The 23,887-nt window shown below is 40.6% G+C and overlaps 2 protein-coding genes across 4 annotated transcripts in view; both read left to right on the forward strand.

Moving 5' to 3' along the window:
- Nucleotides 1–1,173: 1,173 nt before the first annotated feature.
- The window catches only part of LOC146450731 (uncharacterized), a 61,001-nt gene continuing 38,287 nt past the window's right edge, over nt 1,174–23,887 (forward strand). For 2 of the 3 annotated variants that reach the window (XM_085100045.1, XM_085100044.1), the window contains exons 1-6: nt 1,174–1,553; nt 7,484–7,726; nt 11,836–12,111; nt 12,678–12,923; nt 21,663–21,929; nt 22,817–23,098. In XM_085100045.1, the coding sequence (XP_084956171.1) occupies nt 1,220–1,553; nt 7,484–7,726; nt 11,836–12,111; nt 12,678–12,923; nt 21,663–21,929; nt 22,817–23,098 (1,648 nt within the window). In that variant the 5' untranslated portion in view covers nt 1,174–1,219. The remainder of the gene's footprint in view (nt 1,554–7,483; nt 7,727–11,835; nt 12,112–12,677; nt 12,924–21,662; nt 21,930–22,816; nt 23,099–23,887) is intronic. The other variant, XM_085100046.1, reaches the window with a different exon arrangement.
- On the forward strand, nt 13,468–20,043 carry LOC146450732 (uncharacterized). Its single transcript, XM_085100052.1, has one exon. The coding sequence runs from the start codon at nt 13,468–13,470 to the stop codon at nt 20,041–20,043; it is 6,576 nt and encodes a 2,191-aa protein (XP_084956178.1).

Below are 23,887 nucleotides of genomic sequence, written 5' to 3' on the forward strand. Positions count from 1 at the left end.
CCGAGTATTTTCCAAGACCAGTTGCAGTCAAAATACTTTGGTTTCAAAGCAATTGCCTTCAAGAAGATCCCACAATTATTAAAAGACATTTGTGCCAACAAGTACTATGTAACTTTCGCATCCGCGCGGAACAAGCTTTGTCGGCAGAATTCACCGCAGGATGCTTTAAAATGATACAACAACAGCTTTCCAGTTGTTTTGAGCCACGCTCTTAATTACACTTCGGGCGTTTGTGTCGTCGATCTCTTTTACTCTGGGCTCTGAAGAAAAATTCGAATTTTGGCCTTTTCAAAGAAGCTCGGCGATTATTCCCCTTCGCTCCTAATGTTCTGGCCTGGTGTTCTGGTCATTGAATAACAATGCGGAGTTGTTATCTATTAGCTGTCATTTTTAATTGGATTTTTAATGGCTTTAACGAATTGTAGGCGGAGTTACCCTGAACGCATCTGTTACAGCTAAGAGCGCAGTCCCTTTCTTTTCCTTCCCCTTTTTTCCGCCTCTCCCCAAGCCCCCTTCCGCTCGTTGGCTCCAGTTTTTTTTGGCGCTCGGCTATTTCGCGCGACCTCTCGACTATCCAGAAAGGGACTGCTTGCAGTCTATACATTTTCTGAAAAGACACTGCTTGTCAAAATCGGTTGCCATAGTAACATCATTTTTTTCCCAGACAAAAGTCGTATAAAGTAACTGTACTGGCGTTTCCACCAGTATCAAAAAAGTTGTTCATGATATTGTTCAAAGACGCATATTCCCCATTTTAAAGATCCCCGCTGTTAAAGCTTTCCCATGTTAAAGTTTCCCGCTTTTAAAGATTACACGTTTCTGTTCCCTGCCCCCTTCTCTCCGCTACCGATTCCCCGTTCCCTATTTATTTATCTTCTCTTATGGTAGTTATGATCGCACTACAGAGTTTAATAGCGATCAATATGTCCTAATTTACGCTTTGTGCGACTTCGAAAACCCTTGGCGTTCACACTAAGAGTGGCAGCTTTCATTGTCAAGTACTTGCAGGTTTTTCCACCCACTTCTCGATCCTTGTCTTTGATATATTACATAAAGCGTTTTATGTATCTATATATTTCTTTTATTTAAAGAGGATGGGTTGAGCCTTCGAACACAATATGACCAAACTGGAGTAATGTCTTGTGGTACTAACTTTTTAAATCTGGCTTGTGTATTTTTTGCAGCAACTCAGATAAGTTTCACATCCCAATATGCAGGTATGACTGTGAAAGGAACTGTTGGCTCTTTTGTGCAATTTAATTGGAGCTTTGTTGGAGATGTTAGCAGTGTTGACTGGGGACTCACACTAGCAGCTGATTCAAATTGGTTTGATAATAACCAAAACCTTTATTCCCTAACCAAGTCAGGCTCAATACCAGTGACACCGCCACAAGCATACGCTGGACGAGTGTCTGGAAGCCGTAGTGGTGGCAAGGTCATCTTTACTCTCAGCAAACTTGAAACAAATGATGCACGATTTTATGGATGCCGGCTATATCCAACAGTTCCTTTTTGGGATACAATATGGGACAATGTTAACTTAGTCATTGAAGGTGAGTAAGCAGTGATTGGTGGATTTAATTTTTAATTAGTTATATTTTATAAACAAGTGCAAGACTTTTATTGGGTGTCCAAATACAAGAAAACAGATAAAATGAGAAGTTCTTTATTTTCTTTTCAGTATTGGATACCAACTGAAACTCAGAGAAAGGGGGATTTGAAATTACTTTTCTGGAGAAAAATGAAAATGTCACTGTTTTGACCAAATTTGCTAAGTAAAAGTAGAATTAAAACATTTCTGTGGTGAAATCAGCTAAATACATAAAAAGGTAGATGACTCGTTGCATTTTTGTTCAAATTCGGACTATTTGAAAAATTGGCCGAAAAATCAACGAATACCACGGCATGTACTCGTACCAGGTTCTTTTTTGCACTCAGCCCTGGATCATATCATGTAAGAGACCATATTTGTTTGTTTGTTTTTTTTTATTTTGTTTTTTCTTCGAGGCTTAAGAGTAAATGTCCCTAAGCATCAAATATCATCGTCAAATCGCGGACACAGTTCAAAATTCGATTTCGCTCTTACTTTTTCTATAGATAGGCCTTTGACTTAAACTAAAGAAATCGGGGTTAGTTCGTTTTAAAATTCGTTTCCTTAAGAGTAATTTAATAAAAACGTTTGCGTTGGTTTTGAGGCTAATTTGGATCGAAATTTCACAATATTCATGGCGTTCTAGTGTTCGCTAAAAATACACTGTAAATCTTCCTTTGCTGGAACTTTATAGTTTGGTCTCTAGAAAATTCAGCAGTGATAAGAAAAGCAGTTATTTTTCTTCCTAAACAACGGTCATGGGTTTTTTTCTTGAAGCCACCTTTGATACTCTTTTCAAATAGGTTTGAGGTACCTTAAAATAACTCCTTAAAAATCCTGTCGGTACTCCAAACTAGGACCTCAAACTATACTGCAGATACAAATAAAGGATAGACGTCAAAAGTTATGCTGGCATTTTTTTGGAATGTCGGTTAGTTGTGTGATACGACTTCGTTGAAGTTTGCCAATATGACAAATTTGCCGACGGACGCCATTTTGAAAACTAAGGGGCAACACTAAAATCAGGAATCCGGAATCCGGAACAGAAAACTGGACTCCGGATCCAGAGGAATCCTCAAGATTCATCAATTAGATTGTACAAAAATTGTCTGAAAATATTGTCAACGCAAATGTTATATATTTCGATTCGTGGCACCAGAGAAAAAATCTAATTAAGTCATTATTTCCCGCAAATGAAAAATGATTGGTCTCACCGTTAAAACATTTAAAAACGATCGAGCGTACAGTAAAGAAAAGAAATTTGATAGTCTATATCTTCATTTTGAAACTATGTTAAGGTTTTCTGGAGACAATCTTTGTACAATCTAATTGCTGAATCTTGAGGCTTCCTCTGGAATCGGATTCTGGATTCTGGATTTCGGATTTCGGATTCCGGATTCCTGCTTTTAGTGCTGCCCCTTTTGGAATGGGTTTCCTGGAAAACCAGACACTGACTGAGCATGTATTAGAGTTTGTTTGTTTGTTTTTTTTTTTTCGAAAGCGTCAATCCAAAATTTTCCTTTTTTGGTGGTTCAAATATCCAAAAATAAAATGTTTCGGGACTACTACAGAGTTTCACATATCCGACAAAGAAATGGATTGAAATGAGCTTACCTGTTTCAATTGTATCAAATTACCCTTGTCGAAGGGCCGTTTCTCACAGTAAACGTCACATGGCCTTCCCTCTTTACCCCTTTAATTTACCTCAAGACGGCAGTATAAGTCCAAAGTGTATTGAACTCCATAATGTCTATGATTATAAACCTGTTCTGTCCAAAACGGTGTGCTGTGGCCCGCGGCAATCGTGAAACCGTAGCAATGCCAAGTATTGTTTGATTACGTGCCTCGGTTAAAGAGTCTCTTGCAAAGTGAAGAAAGCAAATTAGTCGAAACGAAACTCGAAATGGAATAAAAAAAAAAAATACCATGAAAGGATAAATGCCGTAATTACATCAAATTCGAAGGAAAGACAGTTATCTCGCAAACCCGGTTCTCAGTTTAAAAAAACGTATTAGAATATTTACTGAAATGAACAACCTTTCGGAGCCGCATGTTTCCGAAATGTGGCTGCTAACCGAAAGCTGATAAGTTTGGTCAGAAGAAGGAAAATGTCTTGCTCTTTCTCTCTTTTGGTCGGTGGCGAATGTGGATGTGATTCAAGAAGTAGGATTCCGTCGTGTGGGATCCTACCTCTTGTATCGTGCAACAAGAGTGTATCAGGTCACAAAAAACTGTTGAAATTTAATGGCTGTGAGACGGAAGTCGAGCTCATACTAGCAAGAAGTGCCTGTTTTCAAACACCGCCGAACATCCAGGAAATGACCATATGTCCCTTGCACCGTGAACGTTTGGGTATTGGTTGGCTGTAATCTCGTACCCTGATCTCAGTCGGTTCGGGAATGTCGAGATTAGGTTGGCGTTGCAGGCGCGGATCCAGGATTTTGAAATGGGGGGTGAATTTTTGTAATAATGTAATAGAACCAAAGCTTGGTTGAGGTGTTTGAGGTCTGGCATCAGCGTGATTGATTTCCGATGAATAATTAACATTTTCGAATTTTAGGCGAACACAAATGCCAATTATATTATTTTAGATTTTTAAATTCATTTGCAAGGAGCCAATTGAATTGCAGGGTTTTCGATCCGAAGCATGGGTTTATAATTTGACGAGAGAGCGCGTTTGTTAAAATGATACCGAGAACTCATCTCTATCATTTCTAAAGAATCGGCAACTGAAGAGATCCACAAGACTAGGATCGAAACCGCGGTCTTGCCTAACCATTGCCTTGAATGCTACAGAATTTAGTAACGGCCGAAGGACTCGAAACAGCCCCTGGCCAGAGCACGTAATCAAAACACAGGAGGAAAATACTAAGAACCCGCAACACAAACCTCACAGTTACAGAGCTTAGCGGAGCGATAACAAAACACACAGCCGTAACTTAAGCGGCTTTTAGCCCTCAAGTTAACGTATTGCATAGCTTTCAAAGAAGCTACAATGCTAAAGAAAGATCAAGAGACAAATAACCGTGATAAGAAGCACAACATCTTACAACTAAAGCAAATAGCCGGGCCCGGCAATCTGACAAAAGCTGCAAGATAATGTATAGTTGTTACACGGTTCAAATCCTATCCTTACAACGATAAAAAGAGAGGCTATACCGTCACCAGACGCACTGAAATGAGCCATACCAAGCCTAAACTAAATGCCACAAACGGCATAAGAACGGCAGTCGCTAAACAGAACAACAAGAGGTCAAAATGACCTTTGAGATCAAAATACAAAATATGCGACAGTTAAACACATGGCTTTGTTCAGTGTCTATCGTGCAAATCCTCCAAATCATAAATGGGATTTAATAAGAAGGAAATCCAGCGCTAAAAGAAAATTTGTACTGAAATAAGCCACACATTTGCCGGTTTATTGGTTGGAGTTCCCGTTGAGTTAATTCACGTCTTCCTAGAGAAATAGCGACAAGAAGTTTATTGCCTTTTTTAGCTTAGCTTAAGTTTTAAAATATGCTTGCCAGTTTTGACCTTTTCCAGTCTCAAGGTTCGCGTAAGCGAGTTTTGCCAAGGAAGGGGTATTGGAAGTTGCGTGAGCGTGACGCAAAGTAACACAAAGTGACGTTCCGTGTTGATCACGTGAATTTCTGTAAAACTGTATTCGAAATAGACGAAACTACTGCGCAAATTTCTGGTTGGAGCGGCTGAGCTCGCGGTGAAAGATTCACAATGGTTTGTAGCTTGGCTTGTATAGTAGGGAACGTAAGATTAAACCGAGAACTAAGAAAATAACGGCAAAGAAATCAAGTTTGTTGAAGGTCAGTGACAGGAATGAGGTGAGTCATGGCAAAAATGTAGAAATTATGCAAAACCATTGCCAGACGCGATTTCGTTATGTTAACTTGCTACACTTTAGGTTATGATTTCAATTCACAAAAAAGAACATAAAAGGGATTTACGGCAGTTGATACTTGGTACAAATAAATGTTTCAAGCGGCTTATTTTAATAAAACAATGTAAGTTTTATAAACAATTCAAGTGTGTTTGTTGTTCATTTCAAAATGGCGGATAGTGAAAATATGCTCAGTTTAGAAATGTTTTTTTCTTAACGTACGAAAGATCCCAAGAAATTGAAGCGGTAGAAACTGAAAACTATCATAAATTGTACCCCCAGAAGGCTTTTCGGTGAGATTCTTTGGGTACCACAGGTAGTTATGGCTAGTTTGTTGGAGGTCCTAACAAAACCTTTAAGAGAAGCCGTTGGCATTCCTTAAAAAAAAAAAAAAAAAAAAAAATCGTAAAATATTTATAAGAAGAGTTGCCTGGCTATGTTACAAGTCAGAGAACTAAAAAAGCATTTAATGAATAGGATTTGCGCGTAAGAGATTCAAAAGTTACGATTGCTTGATTCGGTAGCTTAATGAATGTTGACATTATTTGAGGCTTTGTTGACCAAAAATGCCGTTGATCATTTAAAATTCGTTTCTCGTAAACGAGTGGTTATTTGGTTAAATGGATGTCCTTTTCATAAGTGTGGTACAAGGGCCTATCAATCTACAAAGTATGAGCGAATTCGAATTTTGAGCTGTGTCCGGGATTTCTTTGGTTTTTACAGACATTTACTCTTAAATGTAAAGAGAATCAATACATTATTTCCCCCCAAGCTGATCAGTCCTCAGGAAAGAGCACTGATATCATTTATATTCTTGATTTTTTTTTTCAGCATTAACTGAAGAAATCACCCATGCAAGCATCAATTTTGAGAAAATAAGTTTTAAAACCCAAAAATGCACATCAGGGCCCCTTGTGCCCCTAGCCATTCAAGATCATTTTGCTGTTGCATGTGCAACATGTAACTGAAGCAAAAGCGATATGGTTTCCAACACTTCGCGGGTTATTTCTATCAGTTGTTCTTAGTTGATACTAAAAATAATGGTATCAAACAAATGACTAAACATTGGTTAACAAACATTTTGTAGGGAGAGGTTCAGAGCCAATTTAAGGTGGCTCTGGGCCTCTACCTACATTGCGTCTTGTCATGCTTATCACAATTTGATAATAGAAAACGGATACCACTGAGCTGGTTTCCTATCTAGCTAGCTATAATCACTTTTAAGCTGTTTAAAGCTAAATTAACCTGTCTTTAATAGGCTACTTACATGTGTTGTCAAGGTAACCTATTACGTCAAATACAGACATACATAACTTTATTGAAGGTCCTTGTCAGTAGTAGTTAGTACGCCCGACAACTAACTGGGGAGACGAGGATTTGATTTGCGCGCAAGAATCAAACATCTAGGACAAGTGTCTTGAAAGCCGTGTATACATCTAAATGGTACAGTTGAAAAAGTGAACCAACAAGCGGACCAAGGCCAAGAGATTCAACGTCAAAACTATCGAAAAGCAATCGACTCTCACTCCCAGAGCTAAGCAAACAGTTTGATTAATTGCACACTTACTTACGAAGGTTTCCACAAGAAAAAGTGCGTGAAATTGTCCGTCATGCAAAGCGAAAGCGAACTTGTACTTTTCGTAGCAACTGGGTAGCTAAGTAATAAGATACGCCGGTGGACCCTTGACGCACTTGACTTGGTTAAAAATGTTTTGGTAGTTATATTTTCATTGATATTGGATTTGATATTGAATTTGATAGGTGAAATTTTCAGTCGGTGACACAGGCATAAACTTTAAGGGAAAATACGAACCTATGATCTTCCGATTGCTAGTTCAAATACTCTACAACTAAGCTAAGGAGAAGGAATTATATCATTTACATCATTTATTCACCAGGTCTAGAAACATAACATCCACTTCTTTCACCGTACACGAAACAACTACTCGTTGAGAATTGGTACCATGTTACCCTAATTTACGGTTTTCATTTTGTAGGTCCACCAAAAATCACTCACATCTCTGCTAACCAAACAGTGAATGAGGGAGACAATGCGAAACTCAACTGTACAGCTGATGGGAATCCATCTCCAAGTATTTCCTGGAAAAAACTTACTGATAACAGTGTGGTAAGCATGCCTTTAACAGGAATCAGGAGACAGGACGAAGGAGGTTACAGATGTACCGCTAATAACGGCATCAGAAACCCAGTCAGCGGTGATGTTTTCATTACGGTACAGTGTAAGTGTTAAAAAGTCCATTTTATTCATTTTTTCTTTAGCCATACCTTTAGTAATAGCTGGGTAGCTAGGTGAGCTATCCAATCAAAGGAGCAAACCAATCTTCAATGAAAAGAACCAGCCGAGTGTATAATTTGCCGGAAACGTGGAAGAAACACAGTCTGCAGTCAGCTAAAACAAATCATTCCAATAGAAGGATGGCAAGGGAAAATTCTGGTCAGTTGGTAAAAAAAATAGGCAAAAGTCAGATAAGTTTGTCGAGTTTTTGTCGATTTTAAAATAATTACACAATAGTCAAGTAGACACGAAATGAGTCCCAATAGAAAACTGAATGTCTTCTATGGTTTTCACCCCAATCTCCTTATCCTGCACTCATCCCAATGCTCTTCCTCTCTCTTCAAACGCATCGCATGAATCGACATTATCTGCCGTGGGTAAATTAAAACCACAATCAGAAGGACGTCTCAGGAATCGGACCTCCGTTTTCACGACATCTGGAAATAGGTTTATAAATGAAATTCACATATCCCAAGGGCTATACTGGGGGTCTCCCTCTCTGTCCCCTTATTTTCTGTTGCTTATATAGATGTAGAGCAAGGCTCGTGCCCCTACAGATTGCAATTATCAATAACTGCCACTGCGGTTCTGTGGTTCTGGCCCAAGTTTTTCAAAGAACGGACAACTTTATCCAGCGGATAAGTCACCATCCAGCGAATAAAATGTATCGCTGGATAGCGACCAACCCGTTGGGAAACTATGGGAAAACGCGATTAAGCTGAATTGAATTAGATTTTTGTTTTTAGCGAATGCAACTTAGGGTTTCTCGGTGTCTTGTTTTTAACTTTATAACACGACCCCACAAGCAACAGCTTTAAGTTTGACCGTGTTTAAATAAAAGGCATTGTATTGTAATGATAGAGTTATGCTTTCTTCAGTAACCGGGACTAGATTAGTTAAAAAAAACTGATTACATTTTCGAAGCCCTGTTTAATTATGTCACTTCCGACGCGATGTTTGGTGTCAAACACAAAAAAGCTAATACGCCAGCACACTTACTTACTGAAACACTGGTTAACTTCCGGAAATACGCAAATTTTTGAAGCACCCTTTATTTGAGCAACGTAATGCTGTGTTGAGGAAACAACCTTCACTGGAGCATTTTCCTACATGTACAAGAATTCACAAAACCGCCAAACAGCTTTAAACTCCCGCAAGAAATATCTAGTGCATCTGATCACATGCATATGCGAATTTGCGCGTTATAAGTGAGGAAATTATTGTTATTATTATTATTATTATTATTATTATTATTATTATTATTATTATTATTATCATTATCATTATCATTATCATTATCATTATCATTATCCTTATCCTTATCCTTATCCTTATCCTTATCCTTATCCTTATCCTTATCCTTATCCTTATCCTTATCCTTATCCTTATCCTTATCATTATCATTATCATTATCATTATCATTATTATTGTTATTATTATTATTATTATTATTATTATTAATTTTTTTTATAAAAATAATAAATAGTAACTTTATTAAAACATTCCAAGGAAATTGTTATTTACAAGTTAAAAGTAGAAAACAGAGCTATTAAGACCTATTTACAATTCTTGTCGATTAAAAAAAGAGACTAGTTTCAAACACAATTTTTTTTTTTGAAGAAAAAGGGAAAAAGTGAAAAAAATCTCTATGGTAATAGCTGTTGCCTGGAAAGCGATGAAAAAATTAACTTTGATCATATGTTGAAATGATGATGTAGTATAAAGGAGATCGAAGTTTATCTTGTATACGAGATTGTAACTTCAAAACTTCCACCCTAACGTCCAGAAAAACTGCCGCGAGCCTCCTTATCGTGCGTTTTGGGAGATTTTGAAGTTTATACCATTTGTCGGTATATTGTCAGAAATAAAATAACTTTTTGTTCCACTAGTTATTTAGCTAGTGTGGTATATACTAAAACAATTATTTACCTCAGATTGGGTGAAAGTGAAGGATGTTGACCTCCACTTCGGTGAATAATTGTTAATTATTACTATTATTATTGTTATTTTTATTGTTATTGTTATTACCACTGATGCCAACAACTACATAGTTCAATTCCGGCACTTTTTTGGCGTGCTTGTTTTCAGTAAATGAAATTGTGCAGTGAATGATTGGATGATGTTTTCGGCCAGTGGGTCTGGGGGGTTTTAGATCTGTAGGTCTCTGCTTCCGAAGGCTTCTTGGCTTGTGGTTATGGGCTTATGGATCTCTGGCAAAGGTGTTTTAAAAAAACGAAGACAAAAGAGACTTCAAAGAAACGCCAGCGAGGGAGTAATTGTTACCAGCCAAAAGTAGGCGGTTTCTCTGAGCTTTTTTGGAGGTAAGATATTTGCGTCTCTTGATGCGTATAGACAGAACAGTCAACCCTACTGTGAATGAATGCCTTTAGGACCTCATTGAGTCTTTAATTGTGTGTATACCTGTGTTGGGGGAGGGGGGGGGGGGGTGCATACAAGAGGTCTGCAGTGTTTCCTAGACGAACATTTCGTCTCATACCAACTGAATTATAAGGTCATTTGGCCACCGTGGAGAGCTGACCTCTAGAGCATTACCCCTTTGCTTGCTCTATATTCGTTTCCACTCTGCCGTCGACGCAGCACCACAGTTTCTTCGTTTATAAACTGAACCCCTTGGCTAGGCACAGGCTCTTTCCTGGGTTAACACCTGCTCAAGTTTCGGACCTCTTAGATTTCGCATTGAAATCTACATACTTTCAGTATGCTGGATCGATTTACGAACAACGAGAAGGCGCAGCAATGGGGAGCCCGGTTTCCGCGATTATTGCTAATCGCTACATGGAGATCTAGATCTAGATCAGTAAAACGCGGTGTTGTGAAGTGTCTGTACGAAACGTCTCTTGACCACACCTTCAGTAAATCTCTGAGGGGAAGAAGCATCTGCTTATCTTTATTGGTCTCTAACGGATATCTCTCCTCCTTTGTCGGTGCAGAAGGTTACTAAGGCAAGAACAGCCCCCAGGAAAGAGGTCGTGAGTTCAAATCCACCGCCGTTTTACCCTACGTACAGGGAGTATCGGAGCCTCTTCGCCGCTGTCTAGAACTGAACAAGGCATTCGCACCGTCTTCAGATTTGAAACGACAACTAGGTCACAACTGGTGCGTCCTAAGGACACCATCAATCCGGCTAAATAAGACGGTGTGCTTCACAGGATTCCCTGCGAATGCAGTAAAGTCTACATCGGAGAGCAAGGGAAATCTATGCATGAGAGAATCAAAGAGCAGGATAGGGATAAACGACTCCTCCGTACCCAGACCTCCGCCTGAGCACGCCCGTGAGACCGGTCATTACTAGTCTCCGTCGCAGCCGTTTTTAGTGTCGTCACGCAACGCTCCTCCCCACTAACGGGGAGGAACGTTGCGTGACGACACTAAAAACGGCTGCGAGGGAGACTAGGCCAGTATCTGCTTTGGAGTTTATTGATGCCGACTCTCATTGGACTTCACCCCAACAACATCAACATAGATAGCGGAATTGAAATTCCTGAGGGTGGATGCCCACAATGAAGAAACACGACAGGAGAGTGGTACAACGACGGACCGCTGAGGACGCAACTTCTCGTCGGAATAGTGAGGATCGAAATGCACCAATCACAGCCGACTATCGTATTATAAATAGTGCCGCGTAACCGGTGTCCTCATCGCCTGATGAAGACTAGCAGTATTAAAGCACTCGATTTTTTGAGATTTGTATCTCAAACTGATTACATCGGGAGACAAACGATAATGCAATTATTGTTATGAAACTTATTACAATTCAGTTGCAGTATTTTGCTACTAGTTTATACGAATCCTTGGCGTCCTGCGATTCCTGTATGCATGGGCTTCATGGATTTTCTTCAGCTCGTTAATTTTCGATGGACGCAATCTTCATTCACGTACATGCCTTTCTATTCATGTTTCTGTAAAACATTTGCCGTGTCACTCACATCACTCACGTTTTATGGTTCTCCATTCCTTCTAATTAAAACACTTGAAATGATAATCCAGTTATGATATTCCAGTGCACCATAATCGTGGAGTTAATTCCCACAGACAAACCCAAAGGCGTCACTATCGCCACAAATGCTACTCGAAATACTGTTAGACAAGGACAGAATGTGGCTCTAACCTGTGATGTGTCCGAAGCCAAACCAGCCGTATCAGAGTACAGATTTTACCTCAATGGCAGTATCCTTACTCCAGTAACAAACGTCAACAAGTTTATCATCCAAGATGTAAAAAGATCTCGACACTTTGGTAAATACAAGGTTGTGGCTCACAACGATGCTGGAGATGGACAGAGTGATCAAGTTGTTCTCAATATAACTGGTAAGTCACTGTTAAGGGATTCCCAAACATATTGAAAGGACTTCAATTGGCCGGAATGCGATAGTACTATTCTGTCTTAGCCTTGTAAACAAATATTGAACAAATACAGAATCTTGGCTCTATTTAAACATAAAAACTTAGAATATCGTCAAAAAAAGTGCGATCTTGCTCTTTCATTTTGGGCTAGCTCATTACCCCATTCCTTTTAGTAAAACGTTTTGGCGTCTTCATGGTTTAGTCATGTGAGTACCTAGATAAGTATCCTTAAGGTTTTACACAATTAGGCAGATTAGTAATCGATCATTAAATGTGACCAAACTTGTAGGAATAAAATAGTCAGGTATTAGAACTTATACTGACTTTTAATAGTCAATGCAGCTTATGAACTTGTTGATCTTCGAATTTGTGTATCTCACAAAACTTTTTTAACCGACAGAAAATACTTTTATAAAGCTACTGTATCATTCTGTGCTTCATTAAGGTTATGGTATTTGTAGCTATGCTTGCGTGATGATTAACAGCCTTTCAGTACTTTTTAATCGTTGTTCTTAATACTTAAATTTCAGCTCCAGTAGAGATTCAGTGGGTAACAGGAAACTTAACAGTTAACGAAACAAATCCCATCAACTTTAGATGTGACACCACTGGTTACCCTTCACCAGCTGTCACGTGGAGAAAAGTCGGAGGGCAAACATATCAAGGGAGCGTGCTTCACATTCCCAGCAGTACAAAGATGAACAGTGGAACGTATGTCTGTGAAGCAGATAATGGTGAAGGAAAAGTTGAAATGAAAACGTTCGTCACTGTGCAATGTAAGTAAAAGGGAATTTAAAAGACAAGTTTCATTTAATGTCATTCCACTGCCACTCAGAAATAAACTGCAAACCATGAGTGTAGTCTGCAGTTGCAACTAATTGCGCATGCTCCATGTGATCAAATTAGGAATTTGATACTTTTGCAAACACATTGTCTTTGTTACTGCTGGGCTTCGTGTTTCCCAGCTGGGTTCCCTGCGCAGACATTTAGTTTCGGGCATGCGCATAGGTGGCCTTTAATGTTTACCACGAGGGCCACCGAGTTTTTACCTCAATTTTAAGTTCACTAAGGTTTATTAGTTTTCACGGTTTGTACGGCAGTTAAGTTGATTTTTATTAAGGCCCATCGGTGTAACTGGAATTGCGAGTTTGTCTCACGGTGCCTCGTGTCGAAATAAACGTTGAAATTACGGCTGGTTTACATTCGCATTTACAGTAAAAACTCGACCTCAAGCATGGTTTGTCGATGGATGTGTGGTTTACAAGGATAAATACGGTTTACTTGGTTTTTCTATTGCATCTTTCACGGATAATTACGGGCATGGAAAACGAAAACATGGAATCTACAATGGCTTATGGTGAAGAAGGAATTTTCAAAGGTTATCGTTCGCGTTCGCCTTCAATTGCCACGGCTTCGTTTCGCGCCATTTCACCGCTTAACACTCCACCGACGGATGCGGCATCAGAAATACGGCTTCATGATTCAGTTAAGGTTCAAGGTTCACTGAATATGGAGGAGAAATCGACGGAGAATGGTGCCGCGGAGTTAGAATCGGGCGCAAGGAAGAAAATTACAACGGATAAAGGTAAACAGTACGAGATACAAAGGTTAAAAGAGCGTAGAACTGTGGCTCTTCGCCACGTGACTAGGCAGATAAACAAAATGAAACCTCTTCTTGTTGATCTTAACAATTTTGAGTTTGTGTCATCTGAAACGGAAGGTTTAAACAATTTACTTGTCAAGCTACAAGTTGCTCAGGATAATTTCCTCGAAGTGTTAGAGAATGAATCAGATATTGCCAGTGCTAATTCATGGTATGAAGTTCATGATGGAGATGTGTTTAAGTTTAAACAGTCTGTCTGTGAATATTTGTCTAAGGCGAAAGAGCTTCAGTCTGCTGAATTAAATTCTGCTGCTTCTAACAAGTCTCATCGCTCTAGAAAGTCTAATCACTCTGGACGTTCCAATTTGTCTTCACTTTCATCTAATGCGAAATTGATAAAAGCCAAGACTAGGGTTGCAGCCCTAGAAGTTGAGACAGCTTTTTTGAAGGAAAAACAGGCACTGAAAATGGCCGAGGAACAATTGGAGCTTAGGAAAAGTCTAGCTAAGGCAAAGGAAGAAGAAAGGATTTATGAACAAATGAACAGTGAAGAGTGGGTTTCCACACCTACATGTTTACAGACACAAAAGCTTCCAATGTTCCCAGTGTCCAGTCTACTCCCAGCCAACGTTACGAAGGATACAAACATTACCTCCCTGTCAACGCCAGGGTCGGTTGTAACGATGACAACGGCAGCAATGGTGACTAGTTCATCCTCATCAAACGCCATTCCAATTTTAGAACCTGCTTCAAAGTCTCTTCCAGCACATTCTTCTGGCAATCATGTCTCAGGGCACCAGTACCCCACTCGAGCAAATCCTCTTAGTGGATATACTACAGAGCAAACAGGCCCCATTTACACAAGCCCAATGACAGCATGCAGATCAGGAAATTCAGGCTTTGACTTTGAAACCCATGTAGACATTGTGACTCCTGGGTGTGTAGTGAACCCCACTGAAATTCCCACAAGTGCACATCTTTCATCAACTCAACCCCATTTCGTAGACGGGCGTGCAGTTGTGTATTCTATCAGAGATCAATCACAGGGGATCCCACAGACACCCCAACGTGTTTATAGCCCTCGAAGTTGCTCAACAAGTTTGTCTGTTAACCCCTTGGCAGTCCAGAACAATACCTTTCAAGATATTGTAGACATTCAAAGAAAGCAGACGGAATTGTCTCGAATTATGGTTTCCCAGCAAGCAAGGAGCCTTCTTCCATCAACTGAGCCTCCAATGTTTTACGGTGACGCTATGGAATTTCCCGCATTTATGACTGCCTTTGAGTCTTTGATTGAATCGAAGGTTGAAGACTCCTGTGAAAGGCTGTATTTTCTGGGTCAGTGCACTTCTGGTAAAGCTAAAGAAGTTATTAATGGTTGTCTTCAGAGAAAATCAGAAGGATCCTACAAAGAAGCCAAGGGACTGCTAAAGAGACAGTTTGGAGATCCTTTCAAGATTGCAAATGCTCACATCACAAAACTGTCTTCATGGCAACCAATCAGAGCAAACGATGGCTCAGCTCTCCAAAATTTCTCTATTGCTCTGGACCAAGCAAAGTCTGCTATGAAAGGCATGTCTCACATGGACGATTTGAACACAGCTCATGTACTGCGACAGCTTTGGGAAAAGTTACCTAGACATCTACGAAGCAAATGGACTGAAAGGAACAATAAGACCAAGATTGAAAAAGGAAGGATAGCTGACTTTGAGGAATTCTCACAATTTGTCCGCAAACAAGCTGAGCTTGCCACAGATGCTGTATTCTCAGAAGAAAATGTTACCAAACCTCATCATGATGAGAAAGACAAAGCCACTCATGTCAAATTCAGACGAAGGCCACGTAGCAGAGGAAAAGGAACAAGCCTTGCCACAGGATTAAAGCAGGAAGGTAGAAAGGAGCAGTCCACGTCGTGTTCCTTATGCAAAAGGCCTCACAACCTAAATGATTGTGAACAGTTTTTAAAGAAAACTCTAACTGAGCGACGGGAGTTTGTAGTGGAGAAGAAACTGTGCTTTGGTTGCTTTAGTGATCAGCACATTGCTAAAAACTGCAAGGAGCGGCAGACATGTAAGACTTGCAAAAGGCCACACCCCACATCGCTACACGACTATGATTGGGCGAAGAAGATCAGCAACGACAGTGATAATCAACCTGGAGCTGAACCTTGGGTTAGCAGCAACCGCACTGCCATCTGTAACGTCACGGAAGCTGGAGATGTACCTATCAACATGGGCATATTACCAGTTCACTTGTTTCACAAGAGTGATCCAGCAAAGAAGATAAAGGTCTATGCACTGCTAGACAACGCCAGTGGTGGGACATTTGTAACTGAGAAGTCAATGAAGGCGCTTGGCATTGAGGGAAATGACACTGACCTTATCCTTACTACGATTCACGGAACGAGCAGTGTTACCACAAAGGCCATTGAAGGATTGGTGGTAGCCAACATTAAAGAAGAGGACGTGATCTTGGACCTACCTAGAACGTTTACGCGGCATGTGATTCCAGCAGACCGCAATGAAATACCTCGACCTGACGTAATCTGCAAGATGTCTCATTTGAAGAAAATCAGTGCAGAGATACCCCCCTACATGGCAGACATCGAAGTGGGTCTGCTTATTGGACTGAATTGCCCAAGCGCCATACGTCCAAGAGAAATCGTTTACGGCAAAGATTCAGACCCGTACGCAGTTCGGTCACTCCTCGGATGGTACGTCAACGGGCCCCTCTGTAATCCACAGCTGAGTAGCCAGATTACATGCAACCGAATCAATCTTAGCCCTGAAGATACTATAATTACCCCTCGGGGATATCTAGTCACACAGAGAAAGGTGAAGGAGCGGATAACTCCACAAGCAGTTAGTCAGATGTTTGACTTGGACTTCTCTGAACGAGAAAAGGGGACAGCAATGTCACGTGAAGACATCAAGTTCTGCGAAACGGTGGAGAGCGGCATCGTTCATCTCGATGACCTGCATTATGAGATGCCCCTCCCATTTAAGCATCAGAACGTTCAGCTCCCTAACAACTATGCACAAGCAGAAAAGCGTCTGACTGGCCTAAAAAGGCGTCTGAAGGCCGATGACAGATATTGTGCGGATTACTGCAGTTTTATGGCTGATATCATCTCCAAAGGATATGCTCGCAAGGTGAATGACGAGTTCAAAGATGAGGTTGGAAGAACCTGGTACCTTCCTCATCACGGGATCTATCATCCGCAGAAGTCGAAAGTACGAGTGGTGTTCGATTGTTCGGCCACATTTGAAGGACAGTCCTTGAATGACAAGCTTCTTCAGGGACCGGATCTTACAAGTAACCTCCTTGGCGTGCTAACCAGATTTCGCCAGGAGAAGTATGCCTTTATGGCGGACATCGAGAAGATGTTCTTTCAAGTGAGAGTTAGAAAGGAAGATCAAAGTTTCCTCAGATTTTTGTGGTGGCCAAATGGAGACTTGGAGCAGAAAGCCGAAGAGTATTGTATGACTGTGCACCTTTTCGGGGCAGTATCGTCTCCTGCATGTGCCAACTATGCACTTCAGCGTACAGCAGACGAAAACGAAGACAACTATGGAACTGAGGTAGCCAACACCCTTAGAAGGAACTTCTATGTGGATGATGTCCTAAAATCTGCAAGCACCGAAGACAAAGCTATTGATCTAGCGAAGGACGTCAAGGCAGTTTGCAGGAATGGAGGATTTAACTTGACTAAGTTTGTGGGCAACACTGAACGCATCATTAACTCAATTCCTGACGAGCACAGAGCAGAGAATGTGAAGAGCCTTGCACTTGGCCAAGATAAGTTGCCCATTGAAAGAGCGCTAGGAGTCATTTGGTGCATCAAATCAGATACCTTCAACTTCAGGATTGAACTTAAGGATAAGCCTTGCACACGTAGAGGCATCCTTTCAACGATTAGTTCCATCTACGACCCCTTAGGTTTCATCGCTCCGGTAGTACTTGTTGGAAAGAAGATATTACAAGACATCTGTCAGTCTAACAGCTGGGATGAACCCGTTGACGATGCAACCAAAAGCAGATGGGAAAAATGGCGGAATGAACTTTGCTTACTTGAAAGTTTAAAAGTGCCAAGAAGTTTTAAACCCGCAGAATTCGGAAAGATTGTGTCTGCACAGCTCCACTGTATGTCTGATGCTTCGACGTGTGGGTACGGACAGTGCTCATATTTGAGACTTGAAGACGAGAGAGGGAAAGTACATGTGTCGTTTGTTATGGGAAAGGCCCGAGTAACACCGAAGAAGATAGTCAGTATCCCGAGATTGGAATTGGCCGCTGCCACGATTTCTGTCAATATTGGTGACAAGTTAAAGGATGAATTGGAGTATGAAGACATAAAGGACTACTACTGGACGGACAGTAAAGTCGTCTTAGGCTTTATAAGTAATGAATCTCGTCGTTTTCATACCTACGTAGCCAACAGAGTTCAGCTTATCCACGAGCACACTACACCTTCACAATGGCACTATGTGGAAACTGCATTGAATACTGCTGACGAAGGGTCGAGAGGTATGTCTCCAAAGAACTTTGTTGAGAAGGCGGCATGGATCACGGGTCCTGACTTCCTGAAAGAACCTGCAAAGAGCTGGCTGAAGGAAGAAACGTATGAAGACCACGTGGATCCAGATTCCCCTGAAGTCAAAAATGTCAAGGTTAACATTAGCACGGTGAAAGAGAGCAGTGATATTGTCAAGAGACTTCGACGATTCTCCAGTTGGTTTAAAGCAAAGATGGCTGTAGCACTTTGCCTGAAATACAAGAGACATCTGAGAGATAGAGTCCTAGCCAAGAGAAAAGTGTCCAGCGGTTTGGCATCTGATGAAGGACCTGCCGGACGTAAGGATGTCAATTCTACACGAGTCAACGTAGCTGACTTAGAAGAAGCAGAAATGGAGATCATAAAGCACGTACAAAGAAATGAGTTCCCGTCAGAAATTGAAAGTCTCCAAGACGTTCAAGAGAAAGTCGTCTATGGTAGTCGTAAGTCAGACAAAGAAAAGAAAGCCCTGTTTAAGAGGACAACTTCTCTCCGCATGTTGGATCCAGTTCTAGACGGTGATGGTGTTATGAGAGTTGGGGGAAGAATACGGAAGGCCAATCTGCCCCCCACTCTAAAGAACCCTGTGATCCTACCAAAGTCAAGTCACATTAGTTCACTGATTATCAGCCATGTGCATGAAAGAACACATCATAGCGGAAGAGGGATAACTTTGAACGAGCTTCGTTCCTGTGGCTATTGGATTGTTAGCGGAAATGCGATGGTCAGGCAGTTTATTTCTAAATGTGTGACATGTCGTCACCTTCGAGGGAGCCAAGGAGAACAGAAAATGGCAGATTTGCCAAAGTCGCGCGTAGAGCCAACGCCACCCTTTACCTATTGTGGGGTCGACTACTTTGGCCCTTGGCACGTCCAACGAGGAAGATCTCTCGTGAAGAGATACGGAGCCTTGTTTACTTGCTTAGCAAGTAGAGCAGTACACATAGAGGTGGCGGATTCTTTGGAAACGGATTCGTTTATAAATGCACTCAGACGTTTCATCTGTAGACGGGGATCGGTTAGGGAAATCCGAAGCGATAGAGGAACGAATTTCATTGGTGCAGAAGCAGAACTCAAGAAAGCTATTGAAGAAATGGATGAACAGGAGATCAAAGCAGAACTCCTTAAGGAAAGCATCGATTGGATTAAGAACCCTGCATCTGCTAGCAATTTTGGTGGTGTCTGGGAAAGACAAATCAGGTCAATCAGAAATGTCATGAATGGTCTCATCAGAGAACATGGTAGTCGTCTGGACGAAGACTCGTTGAGGACCTTCCTTTGCGAAGCCGAATACACGATCAACAACAGACCTCTGACAGTGGAGACCCTCAGCGACCCACATTCTGCACCACCATTATCACCAAGTATGCTGCTTACAGGAAAGACAAGACTTGTGCTGCCCCCGCCTGGAGAATTCAAGAGAGAAGACCTGTACTGCAGAAAGATGTGGCGGCGTACACAGCATATGGCTCAACAATTCTGGTCAAGATGGTGTAAAGAATATCTGCAGCAGTTACAAGCAAGAAACAAGTGGATTCGGCCAAGAAGAAATTTTCAGGTCGGAGATGTTGTGTTATTGAAAGAAAACCAGTCTCCTAGAAACAGATGGCCCATGGCTAAAGTGGTGGAAACTCACCCTGATGATCAGGATCAAGTACGTTCGGTGACAGTGTTGACAAGTAATGGATCCAGACTGGAAAGACCTGTTAACAAGCTTGTGCTGCTCGTAGAAGCATGAGAGACCGGGATTCCCCGACGAGGAGCCTGAGGAGCCAGAGCTTTGTTAAGGAAGAGATTTACAGTGAAAGAAACTTTAAGTGTTTTCACTAAGCATGGAACATTGACATTGTGTTTGTTAAAGATTAGTTCCTTTTTGTAGAAAATGTTGGACATTTTGGGGAGCCATGTTACTGCTGGGCTTCGTGTTTCCCAGCTGGGTTCCCTGCGCAGACATTTAGTTTCGGGCATGCGCATAGGTGGCCTTTAATGTTTACCACGAGGGCCACCGAGTTTTTACCTCAATTTTAAGTTCACTAAGGTTTATTAGTTTTCACGGTTTGTACGGCAGTTAAGTTGATTTTTATTAAGGCCCATCGGTGTAACTGGAATTGCGAGTTTGTCTCACGGTGCCTCGTGTCGAAATAAACGTTGAAATTTACGGCTGGTTTACATTCGCATTTACAGTCTTTATTTAATTCACAGTTCTGTTTGGCGGTAACGGTACTTTCATCTAACTCAGTTGTTTCTGATTAATCGGCTCCCACTTGATTCAAATAGAACCCGACGCTTTTGTTGTAATACAACAGTTTCCTTTTGGACTTCACCAATTCTTGGCCAAGGTGGCACAAAATTCAGCATTTTGCAGGGATGCCTCAGTGGTGACAGCACTTGACTCCCGTTCGGGTCGGGCGGACTGTAAATTGTTTTCATTAATTTTATTTAGACATTGCCTCCTGTAAATTGGCTCAATGACTCAAAATTGTCATGTTCAGGTTTTGTTCAATGGCGCAACATTGTAACACGATGTCAGATATCAACTTAAAGCTTGCATTTAACGTTTTTTTTGGCTTCTAACAGTTTGCTCAAGATGTAATTTTAATGATCACATTTTATGCTTGTAAATGTACTATATAACAACTATTAATAAAATCTAATAACGTGCAGCTCTTTGTGTGAAAGTTGCTTTTATTATGATCCTCAAACTCGACTTGATCCTCGGCAACCTTTTATATCACTTTCCTTAATTGTTAACTACTTTAGGGACATTGCACGCCTTTGTAAGCATCATTGTATCATATCGATATCAAGCTTCAGAGGGTATTTCGTTTAAATCGTATCACGTAAAAATGTCTTTTTATATGAGATGTTTATGAGACTTGCGATTTTATATGGCGTTGAGTAACATAAAAAGTGAAGACATCCACGATATTTCCAGGTGGTTTTATCCACTGTAGCTAGAAAGAGAAATCAGTACTGGATGTCTACCACCAAATTTTTCTTTACCTTAGGTATAAACTTAGAGCTTTAATTTGATGGACTCCATAATGGCTCTAAACATTGCGCAAGATATAACTTTAATGGTGAAACAATGCTTTTTCAATAAACATGTACTTGCCAAAAGTAATTACTAACATCCGATCAAAGTTGTTGATGTGATATTATTAGCAGCATGATTGTCGAACCCCACCATCGTCCATATCAGTAAGCCTCTGTCGGTTAAAAAAGTGAAGACGTTAGCGTTATTTCCAGATGGTCGTTGTGTAAACTTAATCTGGAATGACTTAATTTTAATAATTTAATAATATGTAAGTTCATCCTTTCTTAGCTTATCATTACAATAAGTACTTTGATCAATAGACCAAGCTACCATAACAAGTGCCAAGGCCTCAGAAACAAAGTCTTGGATTGGACAGACAGTTCGGCTGGAGTGTGTGGCAGATGGTGTTCCTTTGCCAACCATCACCTGGAAAACACCGGATGGGAGTGAAATAAAGAAAGATCGAACGATACACAACATAGTGGATGTCCCGATGGAAAAAGACCAAGATTTTGGAAATTATACCTGCGAGGCTGAAAATGGCGTCGGTGTTATAGTCACAAGCACAGTACAAGTGAACCAAATAAGTAAGTAGCTCTTACATTGATTTCGTCTTTTTTCGTCTTTAGAGGCGCGCATGGGTTAGCGTTTCGCGGGTTGACTTCCGATCGAATTCTTGATCGGACTAGCGGGAGATAAGTATCTGCAGGCTGGTCAGTGCAACGGATTGTTTCATAAGGAAGAAAATCTTATCCCATGCTGCTTTTCTGCAATCAGGAGTATGTATGCTACCAGGGAACCGTAAGGGAGTACGTAACAAAAATGCAGGGTGGGAGGGAGGGAGATGGGTTAATTAGTCTGCAATTTACTAGCATCTTAGATATATCAAGGGGGAGTTCTAGTTAATAACTTTATGAGTGAAGACCAGATACCAGCGCTGATAAGTCAATTGGTTTGAACACAGACTTTATCACGAGTAGTGCAGGCAACATACTGTAATACGGCCTGCTTCTCCCATCAACTCTATTCAAGGATTTATGACGTGCTTCATGATACTCAAAAAAAAAAAAAACTCTTAGTGCTAAATAATCGACCTTTTACTAAAATAAACTAAGAGCTGATGGAAACGATTGGTTAATCCCATGGCGTAAAGTAGTCTTAGCCTTTAGATTAAGTTGAAGAACGAAATAATAAGAGAATTCACTCATAATCTGATCTTATTTTCTGTATGTACTGGTTTTGTGCACTTGTGTGTCATTCTTCTGATTCGATATGAGTGCATTTTGAATTTTGCGCATTTGGTAAGCCTTCTTGCTCATTTTTTTTTCCGTCAGTGATAGTTACTTTGTAACAGCAGTTTCGTTTTGAGCATGTTCATGGTTTTGCTTTTCTTCCTTTTACTGAATAAAGGCAAATGCCATGAATAAAAATAAACACACAGCTGCCATGATTGATTCGTTTTCGATTATTACAGAGGCACCAGGCTCACCAAGCATCACAGTGGAGATTGAAGCTACTTCACTGACAGTAAGATGGACTGCACCAGATGATGATGGAGGGAGTCCTATCACAGGATACCAAGCGGTCATACAACAGAGGGGAAAAGTGATAGAGAATAAAACCCTTGGCACTGATGTAAGAGTGTATCCTTTCGATAGCCTGAACAGAAGCACAAACTATACCTTGAGAGTCTCTGCCAGGAATAAGGTGTTTGCGGGAGATGCTAGCGAACTGAAAGTCATGACAAAGTATGAAGGTTAGTATATATCCGAAAAGGCGTCAACCTCGGTCATTGGTAGTGAGACTTGAGATTTTTAATTTGCCGCGTCTTTATTTATATTTGTCCTTCCGACACTAGTTTATCGTCTTTGTACAACTTAAAACATACCAATTGTTATATCATCGCTTGGGTTTCAAATGTTCCGAACAAATTCCAAATGAATGTAAAACGTTGTCACAAGAAAATGAGGGCGTCCGTTCCGCACTATAACAAGTTGTCGTAAATTTAGCAAATACGGTCACACACTTTTTCCCAGACATGTATAACAGTAACGTTGACAGAGCTTGTTTGAAGAAATGTAATAGTCAGAAAATAGGATTATAAATGTAAAGCGTAAGCTTTTCTCTATTTGAAAAAAAAAAGGCTTTCAAACGACGGTAATTTAGCAAATGTTGTGTAGATGCAGTGAAGTAGTAAAACACTTAAACTAAAGAAGGTTTGTTATACAACTATTTTGTAAACGATTACCCTTAGGAGGAGAAGGTGTCGCTCACGAGAAAACAGTGCCAGTACAATTTTCAAATTTAGTCAAACTCGGCACGTCCCCAAAACTGCATTCCATCGTGTTGTTTACCAGTATATAAAGAGACTGTATAAACAAAATTCGAGTAGCAAGTGATTTTTAAATCACGTGAACTAGATACAAAAGTGGTACTCGTATTCAGTCTCGCACTCTTGGTCAAAATTCTAATTCAAATGCAGCATTTGGCAGCGGATTGATTGAACTAGCATAAAATGCGCACAAGAGATTTTAATAGAGAGTCA

The sequence above is a fragment of the Pavona decussata genome, unplaced genomic scaffold (genome assembly GCF_977016875.1).
Source record: "Pavona decussata unplaced genomic scaffold, jaPavDecu1.1 SCAFFOLD_429, whole genome shotgun sequence".
NCBI lineage: Eukaryota > Metazoa > Cnidaria > Anthozoa > Scleractinia > Agariciidae > Pavona > Pavona decussata.